The sequence below is a fragment of the Chaetodon trifascialis genome, chromosome 21 (genome assembly GCF_039877785.1).
Source record: "Chaetodon trifascialis isolate fChaTrf1 chromosome 21, fChaTrf1.hap1, whole genome shotgun sequence".
In the NCBI taxonomy this organism is placed as follows: domain Eukaryota; kingdom Metazoa; phylum Chordata; class Actinopteri; order Chaetodontiformes; family Chaetodontidae; genus Chaetodon; species Chaetodon trifascialis.
The window spans coordinates 4,381,169-4,407,186 of record NC_092076.1 but is presented as its reverse complement, the minus strand read 5'-3'; the positions used below and the strand labels follow the sequence as shown (position 1 = coordinate 4,407,186).

General features: G+C 44.2%; 1 protein-coding gene across 2 annotated transcripts; it reads right to left on the bottom strand.

The window, feature by feature from the left end:
• Positions 1–842: 842 nt before the first annotated feature.
• col1a1b (collagen, type I, alpha 1b) lies at positions 843–17,972 on the bottom strand. Of its 2 annotated transcripts, none has more exons than XM_070990130.1 (51): positions 17,760–17,972; positions 16,205–16,399; positions 15,625–15,650; positions 15,424–15,459; positions 14,479–14,571; positions 14,004–14,072; positions 13,870–13,914; positions 13,709–13,762; positions 13,283–13,336; positions 12,988–13,041; positions 12,817–12,870; positions 12,658–12,711; positions 12,503–12,547; positions 12,331–12,384; positions 12,188–12,232; positions 11,944–11,997; positions 11,149–11,247; positions 10,981–11,025; positions 10,799–10,897; positions 10,623–10,676; positions 10,408–10,515; positions 10,099–10,152; positions 9,721–9,819; positions 9,525–9,578; positions 9,302–9,400; positions 9,051–9,104; positions 8,882–8,935; positions 8,720–8,773; positions 8,555–8,608; positions 8,291–8,335; positions 8,074–8,172; positions 7,215–7,322; positions 6,638–6,745; positions 6,317–6,370; positions 6,114–6,167; positions 5,882–5,989; positions 5,700–5,753; positions 5,530–5,583; positions 5,246–5,407; positions 5,029–5,136; positions 4,649–4,756; positions 4,437–4,490; positions 4,146–4,253; positions 3,985–4,038; positions 3,765–3,872; positions 3,601–3,654; positions 3,248–3,355; positions 2,871–3,153; positions 2,586–2,776; positions 2,214–2,456; positions 843–2,075 (listed from the first exon to the last, which is right to left on the bottom strand). In XM_070990130.1, exons 1-51 carry the CDS (start codon positions 17,839–17,841, stop codon positions 1,929–1,931), a joined length of 4,353 nt encoding a protein of 1,450 aa, XP_070846231.1. In that variant the 5' UTR covers positions 17,842–17,972; the 3' UTR covers positions 843–1,928. The 2 variants fall into 2 exon arrangements, with proteins under 2 accessions (XP_070846231.1, XP_070846232.1); XM_070990131.1 differs by having other exon boundaries at positions 3,985–4,031; positions 4,148–4,253; positions 17,760–17,944.
• Positions 17,973–26,018: the final 8,046 nt, after the last annotated feature.

The window sequence follows — 26,018 nt, the reverse complement described above, 5'->3', positions numbered from 1 at the left end:
GTTGCATCTGCTACAGGCGACTTCAGAGATCCAGCAGGTAAAACAACTGAGGGAGTCAGACAAGGTAAAAGGCATCAGCTGTCTTTGTTTCCACTGCATCAGTCCATCGATGTAAAAGAATAATGGTTCCATCTTTTCTGTTTTCTGTGGTGCAGTGTTGAACCTGAAGGTTTCAAGAGCACTTTGGTTCCTGTTTGATTCAGTGTTGAACTTCGTTTTAAAGCAGCTGCTGTTGCACTACAAGTCCAGAAGGGGTCGCTGGTGCACCGTTGGGGGTTTTTGGGTCAGCCACACATCTCCTCCCTGTTTGTTCAGACTTCCTTCTCATGCAAATCTCCCTGTTTTCAAGCGATCGTGGTGATAAAAACAAGAGGAACGTGAAAAGTGTAAAAGCTGCACGTGTGATTAACATTTGTTTTTTCGCTGTTGGCTGCGTTTTACACTGCTTTAGCTCAGGTTTCTAAAGGAATCTGGAGGCAGATGTGATGAAAAGTTGCAACTGTGTGTGTAGCGATGAAGAAAAGCCAGGTTTGAATATTTGACATTGGCCTTGTTTTCACTGCTGCTTGAACAGAAATGTACTCAGTGCAACTGTTGTGGAACAGTTGATTCCTGAACCTGTTTTAACTGGATTTCAGTACCAGAGCACCGATGATCTCCTGGGGTCTCTCAAAATGTGACATGCAGCTTACAGTCCAAATCCTAACACCTGATTTCAGTTTCACAACAGTTGCAAAAGAGGACAGTGAAAACTCCGCCACTGAGTAGACCACTTCACATGCTTTATTTCAGCACCCAAAATAATTAAAAACATCTCAATTTATTATACATGTACAAAATAAGTACAGAATCTCTCTTTTAAACCATGAAAGTGGGTCTGCTTCAAATTCTTTTTTAAGAAACCCTTCGCGAAAGACATCAACAAACAACATAAACAACGGGGTGGGAGATGTGTGCTGTTTTTGTTTTTAGTGAAGAGGAGTTTTCCACAGGGGTAAACACAGAAGGATGAACACTGAACACACGGGCAGGGAAATGATACTGAACCAGAGTCACTTGCTTTTATCTACAAAGACATGATTGCATGCATTACATCTGCAGTGATCACCTTCTCTGAGGACCTCTTTTATCAAACCAACACTTAAGAAGAAAACAATTGCACTGCATAGACAACAAGACAATGAGTCAATTTAGTAGCACCAAAGGTTCTGCAGGCATTAGTGGCAACAATTACAGTATGACAGTGAGAGTCTCACCATCAAACACCAATAACTGGACCTCATTGAAATGGTAATAGCACCATTGACTGTTTTTGATTTCCCCACAATAGACTCGTGTAAAATAAACCCTTTTCGTTGGAGAAAAAACTGGTTGTGACTTCTTGTTATGAGGTAGCCATCTACATATTGCCATGAAGGTGAGCTTTTTCTCTCTTGCTCTTTTGCTGGTCTTTGCTTCGTCGGAGCAACGTTCAGGTGTTTCTCTTTTCGTGAATTTAGAACAAGAAGACACTTCACACTTTTTACAATTTATTTAACACCAGGAAAATGGTACATATCATTTGTTGTTTTCAATGTCCTTCCGCAGCGGTAGAAAATGGCAAAAGTCACCTGTGTTTCATTGCGTGTGTGGATCTTTCTTTCTTTTTTCTCAATCTCCAGGGGGAAATTTTACACAAGTATATATTATTTTCTTGTTGCCAGTGGAAACAAAAGATTCTTTTTAAAGTGTCCTTGTGGTTGGTTTTGGTTGAAGTAGCAGTCCCAAAAACTTCTCATGATTGGAAAAACATAAACACCGTCTTCAGTAGAGTGGTTTTAAGCATGTGGACCAATGGCAGCCAAATGGGTTTTGAATGCATAGAAAAAGGATTTAGAGATGACTGCTAGAAAAAAAACAACAATGTCATGTCCATATTTCTTTCATTTTTACAAGAAGCAGACGGGGCCAACTTGGACGCCAAACTCCTGATCAGGTGCACCAACATCCATAGGAGCAATGTCAATGATGGGCAGGCGGGATGTTTTTGATGTCTTGTAGTCGATGACTGTCTTGCCCCATGTGCCAGTGTGTGACTGTGGAGAGCAACGAAAAGGAGAGATGGTCAGATATTGCTGGAGAAATTGAGTCCTTTACTTGTGCACAAGGATCAAACTCTGCTTCTCTAAAGGATTTTATGTCAGTTAGAAATGTATAGAAGCTCTGCGACTCACCGTGCAGCCATCCTCGCTGACGCTGTATGTGAAGCGGCTGTTGCCCTCGGCTCTGATCTCGACGTCGTTGGAGCCCTGGAGAAGCAGGGCCTTCTTCAGGTTGCCGGTGGCGGAGTCCATGTAGGCGATGCTGTTCTTGCAGTGGTATGTGATGTTCTGAGAGGCCTGGTTGGACATCAGGCGCATGAAGGTCATCTGGATGCTGACGTCCTCGGAATCAGCTCCATCGCTGCCATACTGGAACTGTGAGGTGGAGGGAGGAGAAGGGTTCATTGGCCTGACTGTGGCTGACTAAAAAGTGCATATTCTACAATCTGTTGGTTCATGTGGGTGGTTTTAGTCCCTGCAGGAAACTGTTTTAAGAGTTCTTACCTGGAATCCACCGGTCATGGACTCGCTGAACCAGACGTGCTTCTTCTCTCTGATGTTCTTGCTGAGGTACCAGTTCTTCATGGGGACGCTGGAATCTCTGGGGGAGATGCAAGTCTCACCAGTCTCCATGTTGCAGTGGACCTGGATGGCATCCAGAGGAGATCCCTGGTTGGGGTCAATCCAGTACATGCCTGCAGCAGAGGAACATGAAACAGTTTGAGTCTCAGCTCATCCTTATCTTATACTTTATCTCGGAGCTGCTTCAGGGCTCAGATCTGCACTCACCGCTCTTCCACTCAGGGTGGCACATCCTCAGGTCACGGCACATGCGGGCAGGGCTCTTCTGGGTACCGTCGGGGCTGCGGATCTTCTCGACCTTCTGGGTCAGGGTCTTGAGGGTGGTGTCAACCTCCATATCGCGATCGCGCATGATGTTGGGGTCGTCGGCGCGGTAGTGGCCACCACGGAAGGGATCGGGGGCCTTCTCCTGAATAGGCTGGCTGATGAAGTCGAATCCACCGCCGGGAGGTCCAGGGGGACCAGCAGGTCCAGGAGGTCCGGGAGGACCCTGTTTGGACACACCAGATATTTACAATCTGCAGACACATTTTAAGTGCCTGAATGGGGTATTTGGTTAAAGCAAAGGTCATCGTGCAACTTACAGCAGGGCCCATCTCTCCATTACGACCACGAGGTCCAGGGGGTCCGATGGGTCCAGGCAGACCGTTCATGCCATCCTTACCAGGGGCACCAGAAGATCCAGCAGGTCCCTATGGAGCAAAAGCCACATGCTCACTTAGTGAGAGAAATCAACAATTGATAACAGCTCAGCTTGTCACTTTACTTTGCATTTTTGCCACATTTTGGAATATTGTACATACACAAGTGAGCTTTTCGAACATGTTTTCTGAGTCAATGAAAAAAGGCTGCTGAAGACTAAAATCTGACTCTGTAAGTACTTGACTGGTAGAGAATTGATTTTTTGTGTAACTTATTGGAAAACAGATGTACTTACTCTAGGTCCAGCAGGTCCGGAGGCGCCAGCAGGTCCTCTCTCTCCAGAACTTCCCTACAGGCACAAGAAGAAGTGAATATCACATACTACAACGTTGAGATGGTTTCATGCAGTAATCTCCAAACTTTTGCTTGCTTCTCTACCACTTTAAAACAGTTACTTACAGCAGGTCCGGGCAGACCCTGCATGCCAGTGAATCCTCTGTGTCCCTTGTGGCCTCTGTCTCCAGCCTCACCAGCCTCTCCTCTGTCTCCCTTTGCACCAGCAGGGCCCTGAAGGAAAGCAACACGTCAACATGCCAGTCAACACAAGACCAGAGCCATATCTCGAAAGGTATTATGCTTATAAGTGTTATTGATGCATATTATGTCATGATGAACGTACAGCAGGACCACGGACACCAGCGGGGCCAGCAGGGCCAGCGGGACCAGCTGCACCCTAAAAGGAAATCAGAGCACAATTAAATCAAAAGATATCTGGACAGTGAGTTACCTGATTTAATCCCATTTCTCATCAGGCTCAAGGTAAGAAGGAGGCGGGCTTACACTCTCTCCACGGTCACCAGATTTGCCAGAGGGGCCAACAGCTCCAGGGGCTCCAGGAGCACCAGGGGGTCCAGGGGCTCCGGGCACACCAGCCTCACCACGGTCTCCCTGTAGGAGGAAATCTCCAGTGAAACAATGCTAGGTAGCTCAAGGCTAAATTTGCATTGCTATTGGGGCACTATGCAGGATTAAAGATTAAATGGTCTGGCAAAACATAGCAGAAGGTTTTGTGTTTACATATTATTTGAGGCTTGACAAATTAATTAAATTAATTAAGAGGAGGAGGGTTACCTTGGGGCCAGAAGCTCCATCGCGACCAGGGGCACCATCATGACCAGCAGATCCCTGTGGAGAGGCAGCAAGGATAGTGATCGTCATAATGTTCAGTGGTTAGCTACATGCTAGGGATGAATGGGTGAATTTGGAGGTGCAGCATGTGAGAACCTAATAAGCACTCTCTGATTCAGAGTGAGTGGACTGTAAAGCAGGTTGAGGCCTCATACCTCACGACCAGCCTCTCCGGGAGCACCGGACAGTCCAGGGGGTCCAGCGGGTCCGGGAGGTCCACGCTCACCAACAGCTCCAGAGGATCCCTGCTTTCCAGGCTCACCCTGAGGAAAAAGAAGAGAGGTCAGTTCACTGCATGCAGATGGAAGCTCTGAGTAAATGATATACAGAAGCCCTGTGGTACAAAATGATGAGAAACAGATTTTGTGTCTGTTTTCATGCATCCAGACATGCAGTGCTCTCCTGTGCTAATGGATAGGAAACACTAAATGTTTTATCTGAAAATACAACCAATATTCTATGTGTACTTGGAATTTGGCCTCTTTAGCTTCATCTTATTTTAGCAGAAAGTGCTCTGGACATGGTCAATACTCACAGCTGGTCCAGGCAGACCAGAGAAACCGCGCTCTCCACGCTGTCCGGGGAGACCTACAATACCACGCTGTCCAGCAATACCTTGGGGTCCGGGGATACCAGAAGCACCCTGCAGAGAATGACACAGCAGCCAGTTAGCAAGCACATACAGAAAACATGTCACTGTTGTACGATTTGGGCAGCGAAGAAGTACTGCGGCATTATGGCGGGGGACTCACAGGGGCACCATCGGCACCAGGAGATCCCTTCTCTCCAGAAGGTCCTGGGGGTCCAGCAGCACCAGCCTCACCAGGGCGACCAGCAGGACCGGTCTCACCACGACCTCCCCTTGCTCCATCTTTGCCAACAGGTCCAATGGGTCCAGGGGGTCCAGAAGCTCCCTGGACATATGCAAGTCATTCAATTCAACTCTGCTGAAGGCCATAATGGTAACATACAAATGGAATAAAGACTAAACAACGTTGCTTATTGCTGCTGGTTATGTAGACTAGGTGTAACTTACAGCAGGGCCAGGGGGTCCAACTCTGCCAGCAGGTCCAGGGAAACCAGTAGCACCCTACACACACACACAGACAAAAGGAATGACACTTCATGCAACTTCAAGCAGCAGCCCTGATTTCACCATCACTGTCATCTAATTCTACAAAATCTAAAAAATAATGGGATACTCACAGGAGGTCCAGCACCACCACGAGCACCTTTGGCTCCAGGAGGACCAGATGGTCCCTGTTAGACAAGAAATAGGAAGCGAAGAAGCACAATTTTGTAATTGTTAAAAAAAACTGAACTTAGCCGTTATATTGTAGTCTAAGTAAAGGTGCATGTTGGGAGTGTTTTATGACATGTGGGCTTACCTGAGGTCCAGCAGCTCCGACAGGTCCAGATGGTCCAGGAGCACCAGCATCTCCCTTGGGTCCAGTGTCACCAGTCTCTCCCTTGGCACCAGGCTGACCATCAGCACCCTGAGGGTTGGAGGGAAAGAGAAAGAACAGCTCAACACATGCTGTATTGTAACATAATAGAAATCACCTGAATCTGTAGAAGAAGATCAGTTCTGGTCTAAAATATAATGTGTGGGATTCTTACAGGAGGTCCAGCGAATCCAGCGGGTCCAGCAGGTCCAGCCTCTCCACGCTCACCCTGTTAAAGTGATGAAGTGAGAAGCTTTAGGGTCATTCAGACATATATTTACAACATGTCGTGATATTCTGCATGTGGATACAAATCCAGTAAAACAGTAAATCTGTTTGTTTTCTGGTCCTCAATCAGGTGTCTGGAGAAGAACTTACAGGGGCACCACGGGGGCCAGTGGGTCCAGCAACTCCAACAGCGCCAGGCTCACCCTAAAACCAGAGGTGAAGGAGAAGGACAGGAGGTCAGTCCGAAACACTTATTTCATGACCAAAGAGACAGATGTATGGACATATTCGCTTGTTTCCTATTATGATACTATTTGAAATGATCATGTGATTGCTTGAATGAGCAAGTAGAGGAACATTTTTAAAAAACGAGACCCTGCATTATGACACTGTTGGGGTGAATCCAGCAAAGATCATGAACCTGGATTGTTGATATTTGTGGGTTAAAACCAAAGCTGTGCCTGGTCTTACCTTCTCACCCTGAGCACCAGGAGGTCCAGGGACTCCAATAGCACCAGTCAAACCACGAACGCCATCCTTGCCCACAGCACCATCGCCTCCCTTGGAACCAGGGTCTCCCTGAAGTGAGAAAGTTTATTAAGATCACTTGTGATGATATTAAAGTTTCCTCACATAGTTAAAAGAACCCAAATATGTCACAACTTGATCAGTTTTTTCCTCAGTAATCTCCATGCATGCTTCATCACTGTGGTCTCCCTTCTTGTCTCATAATCTTTGCACATTTAAGATATGTTTGATTCTTGCTAGAAAGCTCAGAAAAAGCAGTGTGCCATCTGTTTGCCGATAAAAAGCCCTTTCTTGGGTAATCTAAACCACAAAACAATCACTAAATATTTGCAAAATTGAATGTAAATGAAAGAAATTAAGCCTTAAATTAACACAGTAAGTTCTTTTCTTTCCTGTAAGCCCTATAATAAAGACCAATAATGATGCTTGCAGCTGTACTTAATTGAGGTCACACCAGTAAAGCAGAATTTAATTCAAATAACGGTTTTAGAGAGACAAGCTGGACAGGTATGATACTTACTCTCTCTCCCTTGACACCGGGGAGACCAGAAGCTCCACGCTCACCGGGCATTCCCTGCATACCAGGGGATCCCTGACCACCGGGGGCACCAGCGGTACCAGGCTCTCCCTACACATACACACATAAACAGAAACTATGCATTAATATCCACTGGAAATATTCAAGAAAACAATCCAGTGAAATTTGTAATACATAGTGGACAAAACTAAAGGATGATAATGATAATAATAATTTGGTGGTGTTTTAACACAAACTATTTTTTTCTCTACATCCATGATGGAAAGTAAAATCACATTGTTTTGTGATGTTCGTAAAGGCCTCACCACAAAGATGTGTTTAGTCCCAATGAGACACTGCAGCAGATTGGCTGGTTACTCAAAAGCAACGCTAAAACTTTCATGATTGAAAGCAACGTTTCAATACAGTCTGGGGTAAATAAACAATAACAACAATAAACCTGTCCTGTAAATGTAAATGGATGGATGTCACATGCTATGAATTTGTGTTTCTGACCATCTCAGCTGCACATGTCAATAGATATGAGTGTTAAATATCCTAATGGACTGTGAATGGATCAATGGGTGTTAAGATGTAAGCTCAGACTTCTTATACAGTACTGTCACACTGGATAACTAAAAAAAAGGATTAATCCATTTATTGTGTTTTCTTACTGTGTAGAAAAACGGTCTCTTTCTTTGTATGAAAGGATTGTTCTTTCTGGTCCTGGGTGAATATTTATTTGTCTGTTATATATTGGTAGTTGCTGATGTTTAACTATGAACACTATGCATTCATGTTGGGAGTAGACAGAAATTTGAGATTCAACAAAAAGACATTTTAACAGCAAATCAGTGCCCACCTTGGGTCCATCGTTACCAGCGGGGCCGGGGGCACCACGGGGTCCAGTTGGGCCACCGACGCCATTAGCACCACGCTCACCAGGGAAACCTCTGTCGCCCTAAAGGAGAGAAAGGACAACCAACAGGTCACAACCAAGTCCAGCTAAAGACCGGAGGAACCGTGTTTCACTGTGGATGAGGGAAACGTGCTGCTTCTGAAATGCAGGGGATACTCACTCTTGGTCCAGATGGGCCGGGGGGTCCAGCCTCACCAGGAGCACCCTGAACAAATGAGGAAGAGGGGAGAGGGTCGTCATGGAGACTGGATGATAAGACCATTGAAATCCTGAGACTTAAAATACATGACTTCATATGCTTTATATGCGGGTGCTGTAAGATGCGTGAACAGCTACTCAAACTAAACGAAATACACGTCGCATGGTGACCTTACAAGCAGAGCAAGTTTACGTTTGGGCAGTCACGATTTCCTGCAATTCTTACCTGCTCACCAGGCTTGCCAGTCTCACCAGTAGCACCTTGGGGTCCGGGAAGTCCCTGCACAAGGAAGAAAGGTGAAGATTTTAAAATTAACAAATGGGAAATCTCAGAAATATATCAAGAGAAACAAAAGACAGCACACAGGCTGCTGAGACTCTCAAAACCTACCTGGAATCCAGGAGGACCAGCAGGTCCCTGCTCTCCCTTCTCTCCAGCAGGTCCCTGATCACAAAGAGGCAAAGCAAATGATGAGAAACCTTGCAGCCTCTAAATACTGATGGCAATATTGATCACATGACTACGGTTACTGCAGACAGAGGAGACACATACAGCAGGGCCAGAGGGTCCAGGAGCACCAACGTCACCATCTTTACCAGGAGCACCCTGTGGAGAAAAACATTACCCCAACCAATTATCAGCTGTTTTCTGCCCTTTGGTTTTGATAGAAAACATCTTTTACATTTGCAGAGTTTGATTTGTACGGTTTGAAAATACTTACAACGGCACCAGAGGCACCAGCAGCACCTCTCTCACCAGGCTTACCACCATCACCCTGTTAAAATGAACAAAGGCCACACCTGCATCAGTATTCCTGTTAGGTTTGACTTCTACGGGCTGACAAACATTAAAGCAGGTGTTATTGAGTTCTTGCTGATCTCATGTTGAGTGGTTTTGTACAGCTACTTAAGCATGTATAAGATTCACAGAAGGGAAATGAACTAGTGACACAGAGGGGGGCAGTTCACTTACAGCGGCTCCCTTGGGTCCAGGGAATCCCATGACTCCAGGCTGTCCTCTGGCTCCAGCGGGGCCAGGAGGTCCAGGGCGTCCATCTTGTCCTTGGGCACCCTAAAAATCATCAGAGGACAGGAGAATATTGAAAAAGACCCTCCTATCAGGATTAAATGGATTGATGCAGCTGCAGTACGAGCAAGTCTTTGCTACTGGAAACTATTCGTGGGTCAGAACTTACAGCAGGTCCAACTTTGCCATCAGGGCCAGGGCTTCCAGGGCTACCAGTCACACCCTATGGAGGGAAGGCCATGTGAGACAAAGAGTCAGTGAGGATGAAGATGGATAGAAGTCATATATTGAGTGTATTCCACAATGCTGTATGTATGTTTAGCTAGAAGATTAAGAAGAGCATCTCCTTATGTTGCAGGACTCACCTTGGATCCAGGTGCGCCAGGAGCACCGGGGCTTCCAGACTCACCAGTGGCTCCCTGAGCTCCCATTGCGCCAGGGGCACCACGCTCACCGGGGGCTCCCTATTACACAGGTAAAGAGCAATCAAGAGCAATCTCCATAAGTCATGATAGCGAGTGGCAGTTATGATCTAAACTGACTCCCTCAACATCAGAACATCAGAACAAAGCTTTGCTAACGGCTGTTACAGCTTTCTGATGTTACTGCGACGCCCACAGCAAAATCAGGCAAATTGGTTTTATCTATGTTTAAATGCTTTTAGGATTCAGCAACTTAGAAACAAAGTTTGACAATTTTTCCTGACCTGCTTTGGGAATCACTGGGTAAATCCACTAACTCACCTTGCCACCAGCAGCTCCATCAGCACCAGGGAAACCACGAGCACCAGGGGCACCCTAATGGAAGAGCAGCACACCAAACATGTCAGTAACTGTGGCGAAAACGCTCATGGTGCAGGGGTGAATCCCCCTGGGAATTTAGTGTACTTTAAATGTGCAGAATAAGAGTGACGCTGAGACAGCGCTGGTTACTTTAATACAGTGTGAAATGAGATATGTGACATTGTGGCCCATGATTTAGAAGTTTGCTCTCCTGGTCAAATCCAGCTCAATGGCAGCGACACTCTCTGAAAGAAAGAGGGGGTAACATACACGCTCCCCAGGGGGTCCACGGGGTCCAGCACCACCGGGCTCTCCACGGGGTCCTCTCTTTCCCTCCTCACCAGAGGGGCCAGCAAGTCCCTGAACTCCAGCGGGGCCCTGGAAAAGAAAGCAAGGTTATTAGAAAAGCATTATTTCCTAAAATCACACAGGTAAACTAAAGGCAAGATGAATAATGTGCATTAGTATAGTATTTTGAAACTTACAGGCTCTCCCTTTGCACCAGGCTCTCCCTTAGGACCAGAGGGACCGGGGTCTCCCTGTTGGCAGAAATACGCACATTTTATGTGGGCTGTCAAGTGATCCTGGATCTCTGTAACACTGACGAGCAATATGTGCTGATACCAGATCTCAAAGTTCACACAATAAATTGTCTACTCACATTGTTACCCTTGGGACCAGGAGCACCAATAGCTCCCTGAGCTCCAGCAGGACCACGAGCTCCAGGGAAACCAGGAGCACCAGCGATACCAGCAGCGCCCTATGGGAAAGAGTCGGGGAGTCAGAACACTTGATGTGCAGGATTCGAGTGGAGTAAACACGAACAATGCATTTGATACTTACAGGAGATCCCTTAGCACCAGGAGAACCATCACTTCCGGGGGCACCCTGTTGACAGAAGAAGGAAATAAAATGTTGAAAATGATGAAAGTGCATTTAGGATTTCTCTTTTTCCTTGCCATGTGACATTGTGTAAAAGAATGCCCAAAGGAAAGTCCAATATGGACTCACAGCAGGTCCAGCGGGTCCAGCAGGTCCTGGGTTACCAGGCTCACCACGGGCTCCCTGGGGTCCCTCATTTCCACGGCCTCCCTGAGGACCAGTCTCTCCCTGTGAAGCAAAGCAACGGTGTCTCAGAAATATGCAACCTGGATACTGTAAGTGTCCTAAGCACTCAAAATACATGACAAATCATAAACAAACAGCAAATTTTTGAAGCTCAAATAAAGTGTCTGAATTTTTAGAGAGTAATTTCAGACAGTTTGACTGTGCTGCTGTCCTAGCCCAGTTTTGCACTCGCTTCCTCTTGGTTCTTAAAAAATCCAGGTTTGTGTGACCTCATAATAGGTGAAAGTTACAGGTTATTCTAGTAAACCCTTCCCTGTTCTGGTGGCAACATGTAAGGCATCATTAGAGGTCTAAGGATGCCATCTGGTGGCTGCAGTGTTCACCTGGGGTGCACACTATTGGGCCATGCCGGCTAATGGTGGACTGTGCAGAGTAGAGAGTATAATTCATCTGTTACATGTGGAGTTAGCATTGAGAAGTTTGCCCACTAATGCTAATCCTGCAGATACGATCACCTCCTGCGACCAAAGTAGGGTGAACGAGCTTAATCCCTACAGACTGTCAATATCCACAGTCTTCCTACTAACACACCAAACCAGAGATATTGAGACAGCAGAAGTCAGGTGGATAACAAAGGAGGTGATTGGCTAATGAGTTAACATAGCATCTAGTGTCAGAGTGGTACTGCTACACATGAACTAAGGATGATAAACATGAAAAACGCTTTGGAAAACTTACCTTAGCGCCGGCACCACCGGGGAATCCAGGGGGACCAGCAGGTCCAGTGGTTCCCTGAAAAATAAAGACACGATGTTAGCGAACATCCACAAAAACAACCATAAAATGGATGGAATGCTAGTAAAAGAGCAGAGCATAAAACCGTTCAATATAGCATTATCTAAAAACATCATAACACAATTTAACACAGCTGATATAAGCTCATGTAACTTTGCAAGTAGAATTAAGGCAAATTAATACTTACAGGGGGTCCACCGGGGCCAGAGTTGCCATCGTTACCACGAGCACCCTGCAGAGGAGGAGGAGATTAGGTCAAAGGGCTATTTGCTGGATTGGACTAGGATTATTAACAGCTGTAAACATTTGGATTTGAATGGCAGCGCTTACAGCGGGGCCAGGAGGTCCGGGGCGGCCTCTCTCACCAGGAAGACCACGAGCACCCTACAAAAGACAAAGAAAAAACAATCCTGTCAGCCTCTCAGGGCTAGCACATTTCACACACACTGCTTGTTGCAGAGCTGAATCATGTGAAATTTAAAGGGTTGCATCAGAAACGTACCATAGCACCGGGGACACCGTTCTCACCAGAGGCACCAGGCTCTCCCTGTAGACAAATGCAGAGGGGAGAATGAGCGCTAAGACATTTAGACTAAAGTCTAGTCTGCGATGATATGAGCCTGCTTTGGTGAGCTGCTGCACATCCTGCTGTCCTACCTTAGGGCCAGCTGGTCCACTATCTCCCTTAGCTCCATCCAAACCGCTGAAACCCTGTGCACAAAATCAATCAGCATCCTCGGGTCAGTCACCAGTTAATACAACATCACAGCAGCTGAAAATGGCGGTTTTGGTACTCAGTGCTCCTCCAAAACTCACTCTGTGTCCCTTGATGCCGGGGAGTCCAGGGGTTCCGGGGAATCCACGAGCTCCCTGAGGAGGAAAACAAGAGACATGTCAATAAAGTTCAAAAACAACACACAGATGCCTCATGCATGATAAGGAAGTAGAACCATCTCCTGATCTTTGCCGTCAGTGGGCATCGCTCACCTGAGGGCCAGCAGCTCCACGCTCACCGGGGCGACCAGGCTTGCCGGGCTCACCCTGTCAGAGACACACAGAGAGGAGGTCAGTATGTGCTGATCAGCGTGGAAATATCGCCACTAAGCAACTACAGCAAATGAGCTGCAATACGTCACACAGAAAGACAAACATCGGAAGGATTAACAAGGACAAGAGATGGAAATATAATCATTAGTTTCAATCTGTTCAGTGTTAGGATCGTCAGTTAAAGCTGTGTTTTTCATTAGTTATACATGATGGTGCCAAGAAGAGCCTCACTTACATCATCTCCGTTCTTTCCAAGGGGGCCAGCGGGACCACGAGAACCCATGGGACCCTAAAAAACACAATAAATGGCTGGGTTAGCTCCAACTGAACACTGACTAAATGAAGTAAATATCTGCCAATATTCACTGTGTTGTTAAAGGAAAGGAAGAGAGGGTGAGGGGGTATTAATCACAGGTGTGTGCAGATGTGTGCCAGTGGGTCGGTGACTATAACAGGAAGTGAAGCACAGAGTACAAGAAGTAACATGTTAAAAGGAAGAATCAATAATACAGAATAAGCTGCATCTTATTGATTAAGTGGGATAAATATTCTGGCTTTTCTAAGTCAAACAACAGTGTCATAACTGTGGACACAGCTGACATATTTTCCCCCAGACAAGCCAAGCGAGATATGTATTTAGGAAAATATGTTGTATACTCACAGATGCTCCGGGCTCGCCGGGCTCACCAGGGGGGCCGGTGAAACCCTGAGGACCCTGATGGAGAAGAAGAACAACAGATCAAAACAATGTCCTCCAAAGTAAATGACTGGGGATGATTAGCAAGCTTAAAACTAGAATCTGAACTGGAAGTGACTACTTACAGAGGAGCCAGCAGGTCCAGGAGGACCACGAGGACCCATAGGACCCTGTTGATGAAGATGAGAAAAAGGCAATTAGATTCTCTTTATTTGTCTGCGGGATGAGCAACATGAGAGGTGAGAGGAAGGCTTCATACCATTGGGCCAGGGACAGGTGGGCCACTGGACTTGGAGTGGTCAACGTAGCTCATTTGAGGAGAGAAGTTCTGTAAGGGAAGATGATAAAGAATTAGACGCTGAGCTTTGGGGAAACAACACTATTATTATCCAGGACATGTCTCGCAGTTACTTTGTACTGTTCAGTGACTCGGTTAACAGCGTCGATTCATAGTCATGCTACAGCTTTGTGATTTCTGTTCCTGAGGACCAGGCAGCTGTCTGCACTGCCAGTGCCTAGTTGCCTCTTTCTATCTCAAAGCCTCGCCTGCTGATCATGTTAAATGTTTGCAATGTGAAGAATCACTAGTAGAATGGATGCAGAAATGAGCTTTCGAGGGAAACCGATGCTTTAATCTGGACTGTTTTTTTTACATGTCTCATTTCAGACAGAATTGAGTCATCCGCTAAACTTAATCCCAGACTTCCTGGATGTTATGACTTGGATGCACTTACTCCGCCAAGGCCAGGGGGGCCAGGGGGGCCGGGTGGGCCGGGGAGGCCAGGCTGTCCATCAAGTCCATCATTGCCAGGAGGACCAGGAAGACCCTGCAGGAAAGTCAGTGAGGCACCATCTGTTAGTGATGTTCTTTGCTCAGTATTTCACATTTTCACTGAGCTCATTCAGTTTCAATTTTCCTTGCTGAAGGAATTAAAGCTCACAGCAAACCAAGGTTGATTAGGCTACGTGATTTCTATGAAATAATGATCTCTATTGATAAATCTGTATCGCAAACACGAAGCTGTTATACTGTGCAACATGTAACGTCACACACACACACACACACACACACACACACACACACACACACACACACACACACACACACACACAGTGTGGTACTGCTGATGTTTGAAACAGACATGTTGCATTTCTTGTTGTTGCTACATGTTGTTTAATATTACTTCATCATTTTAGAAGCCAATTTGCATTATGTGACCTCTGAACTTTCAATGACCTGTTGACCTTGTGACCTCATTATCAAAGGTCACTGGCAACAATATGAGACTCAGTCAGCAAACTTATAACACTGCTGTGTACATTTTCACATTCTGACACAGTGATTGGTGAAAATCTCAGGAAAATAAACATAATCAACCACATGCAGTGCAGCAAAGCTACTACTGAAACTGAATAAGGCGACAGAGTTTGTTATGAAAACCACACAATAACCAGCACAACAGGGAAATGCTGATGTGTCTGCTGGGTAATGATCATATTCAATAATATCTATAATGACAAAGTTGCTTAAACACTATTCATGCATGCATGCAGTCAGTTTGTCCTTGTAGCAAATATATGCAACTATCGTTTTAACAAAACACAGGTGGCATTTTCACTGAAGGACAAACAAGCTCTCCTGAATAGTGTGAGGTGTGTGGAAGAGAGCTGGAACCTACCCTGTCTCCCTTGGGGCCAGCGTCTCCCCTTACTGGCTATGGATAGATGGAAAAAGGGAGTTAGGCTACGCTGCGATGTTTCATCCACAGTGTAAAAACAAGTGCATCATCTAGAATACAAGCCAGCGTCTCCAAACAGAGACCCTCAGGCCCTAGTCACACATATGTTTCAATATCAGACAAGGTTAAAGGGCAAGATACCTCAAGCTCTCCTGGAACCTGGGGTCCTACAGAACCAACGGAGAAAAAGAAATTGTCAACACCTCTTGAACATTTATGAGAGACACATTTATAGCTTTGGACATTCACAAAATAATGTTAAGTATTTGGGTTAAACCTAGCAGTAAGCCACAGCAATCTATAGCAGGTCCAGGCTGGGAGTCAGGGCTGAAATATAGTGTTTCATCGAATTACTGAATCAAAAGCAAATTCATCTCATTCTAAATATGATCTGTAGTGAAATGCTGTTGCAAACGTGTGGAGGGCCTGCCGCACCCTGCAGTGTCACTGCACAGGCGGGCATGTTGGGAAATTACATATTCATTGCCGGACTTCGCCACAGCAGGTGTAATCCATCGTTAAAAGACTGCATATTGAAAATGAAATGCACAAAAGGTAAATCCAAAGCGATTCTTTTCCTCTGGAAAGCAGGCAGGCTTAGGGCCTCAAGTCCATGTGTGGCCAGTGAGCCATGGATGGTCAGAGATGAGGTGAGAGGCACTAGGTGGCGCCACAAAGCTAATTAACCACAGAATTGGTGAGGAGGAGGAAGGTGGAGTACCATCAGCGTCTGGGCAGATAGGGCAGCACTCTCCGTCTGGGATGATGGGATCAGCACAGTCGGATGTGTCCTCACAGATCACCTCGTCGCACATGACGGTTCCGCTGTCGCAGACGCAGATCTGGCAGGGTTCTGGTTTCCATACATCCTTATCGTTGTACAACTGTCCATCTAATGTGCAGCTGCCGAATGTGCCTGAGAGGAGAAAACAGCGGTGAGTTCGGTAACGTTAAATAAGAACCAAATTATCAGCAAACTGACTTATGTACAATGTGCTGCTAAGAGTCTTGGCTACATCTGCACAAGCGTTCATCATATGGGAACCAGATGTGCCCAGCTGGCTTAGATCAGACCTTCCCATGCAGACCTATATTGTTCTTTCAGTTCTGAGATGGTAAACTAATCAGCTTTGGAGTTTTGTTTTTCCTTACAGCCTCTTCTTAAAGTTATTTCAGCTCTGATCTTCAGTCTGTATCATTCGCACTGGATAAGGGTTTCATTAAGCAAAGTCACAGAAACTGGTTTTTAATTTGCTAAAATGGTGTTTGATGACTGACTTGTGAGCACAAATAAAGCCTCTGAGGACTATAACGTTGGCGCCTGTCTAGAGGAGGTATAAGTAATTTGGGCCAGACAAATGAATAGATTTCCTCCTGAGAAACTGTGAGTGGAAAATTACACTGGACCTAATGACCTTTCGGGCTGTTGGATGAGTGGCTGGACGCTGGAGGTGGGAGGACTGAGGTTTGGAGGATGAATGCACAATTCCAGAATCTACCACTGAGAGGCGCTGCTGTCCCACAAAACGAGATCCTCCGCACCCTCCTCTGTATGATTAATTGATGTCTAGACTTTTTTACTGTCTGCCTCAGACTTGAGCTATTTTTCCATTGTGCGTTTTTCAGCTAACCAAGTCTATTTTTCCGCTAACTGTATGAAAAAGCTGTTTAATTGAGAGTGGCATTCTCATGACGCTTCAGAGCAGAACTTTCACCTTATAACGGTCAAAAGGGGCTTCACTTCATCATGTTTGGCCCCCCAACAGTCTTTGTGTGCTCATTTTGTAATGCGTTGATCATAAAATTACAGCTCCAAGCGCTCGAATCTACAGACTTTGGCACATATTTTTGTGACCTGAATGCAAATGTTCTCTAAACGTACAGTCCAAACTCAATATAATTACAGTTTCATTAAAGGATTTGCCATTTTGAACATTCATAGCTCCCTCTGAAAACAACTCCCTCTGTCCTGTCATTGCGCATCTGATACACCGCAGCTGTTCGCCACAGGTTTGCGCTCCAGCACGCGGACGCACAGTGAGCGCGTATCTGTACGCCACTGAGAGCAGCAAACATCAAAGAAAAGATCTTTAAATCTCCAAAAAACCGTCAAAAAGCCTCACTGTGTCACAACTTTCACAACCTCTGCCCACTGGAGTCAGTCATCCCGCAGAGGACGATCAGTTCCAGCAAACTGCTCAGCATCCTTGCGGGCTCTCATCCTGAGGGTGCCAGTCCCAAAACAACCCAAATCAATGTGTGAAAGTGATACTTACTATCATCCTCGCCTTGACCTCTGGCCAAAAGCACTGCTGCGCTGAGCAGCAGCGCTAACCGAATATCCACAAAGCTGAACATGTCTAAATATTAGACATGTAGATTCTTTGCGGCAAGGGGGAATCCTCTTTTTCTCCTCAGACACCACTCATACACGGTAGGGTCCGGTCTGTGCGTAACTCCAATCCAGACCCTAGCAGAAACTCCCTACTGCCTAAACAAATGACTTAGCTTGGCTTTTATATGCCAAAACTTTTGGGGAGGTCCTGTGCGCACCAGATAACTTGTACATGTTCAAGTCAAGAGTCCCTCCTTCATCAGAGAGAGGGGGCCGTCTTAAAACATGTCAAACAAGTTCACGTTTCAGCCCAAACGTGGATGATGTGGATCATCACTTACACGACGACTCTCCACCGCTCAGACGTGTTTTATCATCTCCTGCTTCTCTCTGGACTTTTCCTAATTAACGCTTTTGTTGGGGTGTTTCGTCTTTCCGGCATCCAACCTGAGACACTGTGTCGCTCTGCTCTTTTTTAAACCGTCCGGACACTGGATGATTTTATTAGCAGAACAGATTATTTTCATCTTCATTTGACCCCAGTTTATAAAGGATATGCGTAGCAGTTGAGGACTGGTGATGTGTCAGTGGTGCACAAAGTTATTTGGTTGAAATGCCTTTATTTTTGATCATTTGGGCTCGGTCGTTTGTTCCAAAAAAGAAGGAAAGGGGTCACAATGAGATCTGTGACGCGTGCGCAATTTACGCACAGGGAGCGAAACAAATGGAGATTATTTAAGTGTTTGTAGACTAAACATTAGAAGAAATGAAAAGCTTTGTCCCTTTCAGCTATTCCTGAGAGGGAGTCCTGTGCATGTTGTTATCTAGGTATTAAAACTCTAAGTATTATTTCATTTTTTTGTTTATTTTTTCTTTTGGGCCTATACACCTTTAGAGTACCAAGCACATGTAAGCAGCTGCAGTTTCACACCAGCATACTGATGTACCAAACACACAGATCCAGTATTAATGATTAAATCTAACCTCATACACAGACTGTATTCATATCCAGGTTTTACATTTCAGGGAAGAGTAATTAAAAAGTCATAATGAAATGTTAATATCTTCTACAGAATCCATTTTTCATCTTCCCATTTTTCATTAAGCAGCTAAACCCTTGCTTTATCAAGATGGTTATCAATACTAGTGCTTATATTTCTGTTTTTATTAACAGAAAACAGAAGCAAAATGAACAAAGTTTCAGAGCATGTACAACAGCCTATGTTAAATTCCACCTTTTCCCAAAGAGGCATGGCCATCCCATGATGTTAGAGAGGGGGAGGGAGGGAGAAGAAAATCTGGCAGATCCACAAAGCAGTCTGGTTACACTGTGGACACGTTGCAGCTTCTACAACTACAGTATGCCCCCCTTTGACCTTTCCCTCCGCTCGACTGTTGTCTTCTTCAACCCAAAGACATTTGTGAACAAGTTTTCACAAGTTGGACATTTAGGAGTCATTCATCGCAAGCACAAAAGCATGTTCCATGATCCAGTGGTGGAAATAAATAATAATAAAGTATGGAATAGCATATGTTCTGTTTATTTTTAGTGTATGTGAGCACGGAAGTTCAGTTCATATTCATTTTGAGGAAAGAAAATTAAAATGCAGACTTTCTGTGATCACTAACTTGCATTATATTGAAATGAAAGAATCACTGAAGGCTATAATTGTCCTGTGATTTGCCACAAAATACAGCTAGTGCTAGCTAACTAACTGGATCATGAAAGAATAATAATAAAAAACATAAATAAATCATGCTAAATGTTTATTATTATCAAACCAGGCAAAAGTGAAATAATCTGAAATAAAATATATAGATACGATGGAGAAAAAAGTAAAACAAAAAACAATAGCAGATTCAAGTAGCTACGTGTTAGCTAAGCTTACTATTCCTACATACCCTTCTAGCTAATATGAAATCATCACATTAGCAACGTGTAGAATGACATTTTCCCCAAATGATCACGAATTACACTTAAAAAGCTAAACAAAAAAATCCTGAAACATTTTTACAAAGCTCACTCTGGGGTTTATGGAAGCATTTCATATGATAAATGTGCCAAATCAAAATCATCCGATTCATACTAAGTTAGCTAGGCTAATTTCACGCTAGCTGGATCAACAAAGACAGAAAATATATAAAATCTAACTATCAAACAAGGCGAAATTGAAACTATTTAGCAGAAAAGATAGAGACACAATGGATAAAATATAAGTATTTTAAAAGCAATAGTAGTAGGTAGAAGGTTCTACTGGCTATATACTAGCTTTACTAGCTAGCTTTTACTACCTTACTAGCATACTAACTAGTAGCATCTAGTATGAAGCCATCATACAGTAAGTAGAAGTATGATTTCCCAAATTATCATGACAAAAAGACTGAAAAGCTGCATAAATATCCACAAACATCAACATAAAGCTCAATTTGATTCTCATTCTGAAGCGTTTCATTTATTTGATTCATTCTTTTCCTTCTGCTCTGAAGACATTTCCACATCCACACGTGCACAGTCAGTGCAAACACATGGGCTTGATATGGCTTCAGCTGCAGGGAAAATGAATAGTTTTCAGGGGAAACGTGTGTGGTTAGTGATTTTGCACTAAGCAGGTATTTCTTAGCATCTGTTCCCAGTCTAATGAAAGCTGGGTGTCTACCCACACACCTGCCAAACAAACAGACAGCTGTCGATTTCCATTTCAATGACTTCACATTTACAGATTTATGATAAGTTGTCATGGCGGCCCTTATGCCATGCACTTGTTTAACAGTCTGCATCACCTTTCTTGAGCATGGAGATGCTGCCATGTAACCTGTATTGGTGGAAAATACATGTTTCGTTGTTGCATTGATGCAGTGAAGGAGATAGTTTTAAGGCACTGTCTGCAGCTCACGCATAAAGCAACAATAAAGTGGTTCAAACTGCCACAAGTGCACAATGAGGAACCTTCAAAATAAGACACACCCATTTGAGGTACTTTTTTTGTGGGGAAAGAAAAAGACGGTGAGAGGGGAATCGTTTAAGGTCCAGAATAACACAGGTTTCAGGTTGTTTTTAATGAAATGAAAATAGGGAAGTCCTGTTTCGCAGAGTCCTGTTTGTCTGAGAGGAAGCCCCTTTGATAAGAGCTGTGCCTGTGTGCTGTCTCTGTGATTTTAACTCAAAGAATACCATTTCCTCAGCTCAGTAACATGTCTGTTTTATTCTCTTTCTTTCCCCTGTGTTCTGATTGTGAAAAATGTGTAAAATAGATGGACTCTGTCTTTTAAGCAGTACATTCTGAGTGACTTTCCATAAGTGAAATGAAGCCGAAGCTCACAGGACAGTGTTAAAATAGAACTGGTAATTTTCTGGTGTTTGGAGTTGCTGCAATCTATAATATATTTCGTTGCGGCGAGTCTCTCAGAGTTCAGACCGGTGGTTTGGGAGGAATCCTTCAGAGTCAGTTTATGGAGTTTCAGCTGCATTCATATATTCTGCCATTGTAGCTTGGAGCTCCATGTTTTCTAACCAGTGGACAAGATAGATTAGAGAGTAGATAGATTAGCATATTTTAGCAGAGAAATTTCAGTTGCTGTCTGTTTTTTCAGGCAAAAGAATTGGACATAATTCACATCTTTCAGTGTTGCCGGCGTAGGTGATCACTAGAAATCCATCCTTGCCTGACAGTATTTGTGCTGGAAGAGCTGGAGGAGGACAGAAATAACTGAATTGCAGCCACCAAGTTTTGCAGGCTCGGGGGAGGAAATTCCATGTTTGTCACTGGCAGCTTGAAGAAGTACATGAGCCTGAGATCTAACAGGTTGTGGGAAAAGGTGTTCTCACAACCACTGCTCCAGGTTTTTCATGACTCTTTTCCTGTCTATGAGAATTTAGTGACTGTTTTCCACAAGGAAACCTTACAGATCTCCCCCTGGGAGGAGCATTTATGAACAGAAGCTGTTTGATAGTGGAGGGGTTATGTGTTTGTCCAAAGCAGTGCAGACCCTCCATAGGGGTCAAATCATTCTGCTCTCATTTGGAATATATCCAGGGTGGATGCTAAAGGAGCTGAAGGAACTATAAATGGATCACTTTACAATCAGTTAACATCACGTTCTGGAGAGACTGGAGAGGCGTCTTTGCATAAGTAGCTTTACATGCAGTATTAAGACTAGGCAGAGCTTGCACAGTAACTAAAAAGGCCCAAACTGTGCATTCCCCTACAAGCCTCTGAGCGGTAGCCAGCAACACGTAGCATCTGCCTGGCCTTGTCCACGTGTTTCTACTTGTAAGTCTCTGAGCCTCTGCTGCTCCAAACCCTCTCTGTCTCCCTCTCTCACTTGTTTCTATCACTTAGTGCCTGGAAGCCCATTTTCCTCCACCTTATTTAAGGTGCTGGAGGCACTTATTGTTTCCTTGCCTTTTTTTTTAACTATCATGTCTCCTTTAACTCACTGTCTAACTGGCATTTCGCGATAAGGCCACTATTACTAGCTGTTAAACCTTTGTTCCAGGCCATTATGATGTTTTTTAATTATTTTCAATTATGGGTTCTTGCAGACATTTCATGCTTTGTTTACATAGAGGGCCTTTGTAGACCCGTGTGCTTCAGACAAATTACAGGGTATGATGAGGAAAATTGCACAGTATCACAAATAAAATCAGTCACTGTACAGTATATCTTTACATTCTAAATGGCTGTTATCAAGTGTACTACTGAACTGTAATACTGTTTACCTTAACAGTTTGCAAAAATTATATGTGCACATTTAGTAAATAATCATGGTAAAAATGATTTTCTGGCTCTTTCGATGTTGTGCATATTAATCAACTGGAAGCTGGCACAAACCTGAGGTGTCCAACTACATTCCTACAAAATTTGTCTTTAGCATAACACACAATGGACAAATAAAAAGACATTTTGAAAGCTACCCTATATGGACAGAGAGTATACTGTATTGTCCAGAGGTTATTTAATACATAATACATATAATGTTTTGTGAAACAGCTCATTTTTAAGTGCAATTTACAGTCAGTTTTTGATAGGTAGGGGTCAGTGGTTAGATACCTAAATGATCATTTATCATGATCATCATCAGTTCTTTGGTACATGAACACTCTTCATGCATGCACTCATCAGCAACGGGGCCATCACATCTGCCACTTTTAATGTTGTCATAAAACGTCTCATTATCCCTACTGGTATCTCTATCGATGCTGGTGATTCTGGCTCTGGTGGGTTGATCACTTGGTTGGATTGCCACCAAATTTTGTGTCATTGCCAGCTCCACGGTTTCAAATGAAACTGTGGCGTTAAAACATAGATTATCATATAAACTACGGTCCATGGGGGGGTCTTGGTAGCTTAGTGGTTAAGATGCATACCATACTGTCTGCAGCCTCAGATTGATCCTGATTGGAGACTTTCATTTAAAAAAATGTCAGTTTATAAGTGAACTCCTTTGTAAACTTAAGGTCTCCAGCAGGGATCCCAGTCAGGGCAGCGTGAGTCTGCCGTGTACGTGTACAGACGAGCAAATAACTAGTGTGACTACTGCAGTCGCCTCCATGAAAATAAACCTTCCAACTGTGGCCCAGACTTTGCAAGTTCATTCAAAGCTGCAGCATCAGTTGAAAAAAAAAAGAGAGACTTCCACGCAGCTTTATGGGTAAATGCTCAATTACAGGGTGAATGCTTCAGCCCACTTCTGACTGTTGCTTCAAGTAGAGCCCAACGTGAGCTGCAATCATCTCATAAAGGCCCAACGTTTGTCTCTTTAGTCTCCAGGCTGGGGTTAGTCTTTGCTGGCTGAGCACCACTCTCACCACTACAGTAGTCATTTACATTCAGGACAGTCATTTTCGGCACTGGCAGCCAAATGGACGGTTGGAATTTACACTACTGTGTAGATGTATATAATGAATATAAGTCTGTTAGATTGATTCTGCCGTTATGAAACATCCATCATGCCAGTGTCGCTAGCATCGCCCAATATTTAGTGATCTGATCACACTATATATTAAAGTACACATATTCACCATTAACCAGTCACTTCTCAGCTTCTCTACAGTCATTATAAAGTACTTATTAAGCAGTAATTAGGACGTAATTGAGGGAAATCTCTCTTCATCCTTTGAATATGAATCTACAGCCAGGAGATTCATGCCAGGAGATGATTAGCTTAGCTTAGCATAAAGTGGGAAACAGACTTATAGTGGCCTTCATCATCAGGGCATCATTAGTGGCATCATTGGTCGTCCAATTTAAACTGAACACCTGAAGACATGGGCAGGTATTACCAGCTCTGATCCAGACTGGTTCAGCCTCTTCTTAGACGGAAACTTTAAACCTTTAGTACGAAGTACAAACTGCTTCTTATTATCATCATTACTAGCAATGGTAGTAGTAGTATTAGGAATGTTATTAGAATTATTAAATGATGAGTATAACCTGTTTTGGACATGGGAAAAATATTATGTGACATTTGATATGATTTATAAATGATGGATGATTAGTAGTAATTACATTTGCATGTAATTACTACTAATCAATGTAAAACGTCTCATGTTAAGTGAACTGATGTAAATGAAGAGTAAATAGATGCCAGATTATTTAGATAATTCAAACTGTTTTTGAAACTAGAGCTCAGCTGCCAAAGGAATCCAGCCTCCCATGAGCTCCACCCGTCGTGACACATCACCTCCCCTTTGGGGCGTGAGAGAAAATGGTGGGGAGCCCAAAGCTAGAAACTCCTGTCCACCATCATGGCACAACATCGTTCATTTGCTTAGTGCTGAATGCCAATCTTTCGACTAAAAAGTCAGATTGCTGGTTTCATACCCACACAGCAGTAGTTTTTTCAGGATTTGATGTGGGATGTGCTGCTCGTCTATCTGCTGGCTTTGTTTCACTCACAGAACATTTCAGCAAAGGCCCTTCTCCCCTTTTTCTTGGTTTTCTTCTCATTTCTGCATCTGGATTTCTCCACAGTCCCAGCCCCCATCCAAACTCCGGCACTCCATCCCTCCCTCTTTTCCTCCCTGCCTGCTCTCCTTTCTCCCACCAGCGCAGACATCCAGTCAGACACAGAGCGTAGATGGAAAATATGACTGGATCCTTCCCTGACTTCAGATAATGTGCAAGACTGCTGGCAAGCGTGGCACCACTAAAAACAGGGAAAGACAGAGAGAGAGAGAGAGAGAGAGAGAGAGAGAGAGAGAGAGAGCGCATGCCGAACTGCAAGAAGTTTATCTGAAGGGCTGCTCTTAGCATCACATAAAGAAAGCAGAGTGTTCATCATTGTGGTTGGATTGTGTTGAAAAGCAAAAGCTTAATCCTTGGAGATTTACAAGTATTTGCTGTTCTGCAGCAGCAGATTGCTAACTGCACAAAATCCCATCAGTTGCAGCTGAGATTTTGTGGAGAATATGTCCACAGATGATGTACACAAGCTCCAGAACAAACTTGTCCTCACTCCATAGAGAACGACTGGAGTCCGTCAGTGTCCCCTCATCTGGCGACGTTTATGTCCATTATCTACATGTTAGTGCAACGTCAGAGGCCACAAGACAAAAAGCAAAGAGCCCCGCTGTGCATGCGGGTGTCACATTTCATGCCGCAAGAGCTCAAAATGCAGGAGAGCCTGCTTCAATGCAGAGAGTGGGGAGCTCGCACAGTGATGCTGGGATGGAATAGTCTATTCTGGATGGGAGACACACAAAATAGGAAAATGTGACATCTTGTGTGTTTGTGTGTCCAAATTAGATACGCACACCAGGAACAATTTTGAATCATGAACTCCAAATTGCCTTTAATACTTGTGAAAATTGTGGGATTGTGACCTGTCACTCATGTGTTTACTGATGCCTTTTGAAGAGAAATGCTCCTGAAGTGAATCCAGTGTTCCCATTTCTCCCTGAGCGTAGTTTCCAGTTGACCTGCAGTCTCTTCAGGGTGGTTTGACGCCAGTCTTTCCCAACATCTGGGAAAGTTAGTCAGTGCTTTAACTACACTGCCTCGTCCTTTTATCCCCAGTTTGTTGCTGTCACTCCTTTGCGTTATCTGAGCAGAACATCATAAGGCCTAATAAGGACTTAAGCTGTTTTAGGATCAGCCACTTAAAGAATTCTCAGCTCCTTTTGCTTTCAATACTATCTATGCTTTGCTGATCTCTTAGTCACGCTAAGTACTTTAATTTCTCCTCTGTACCACCAAAC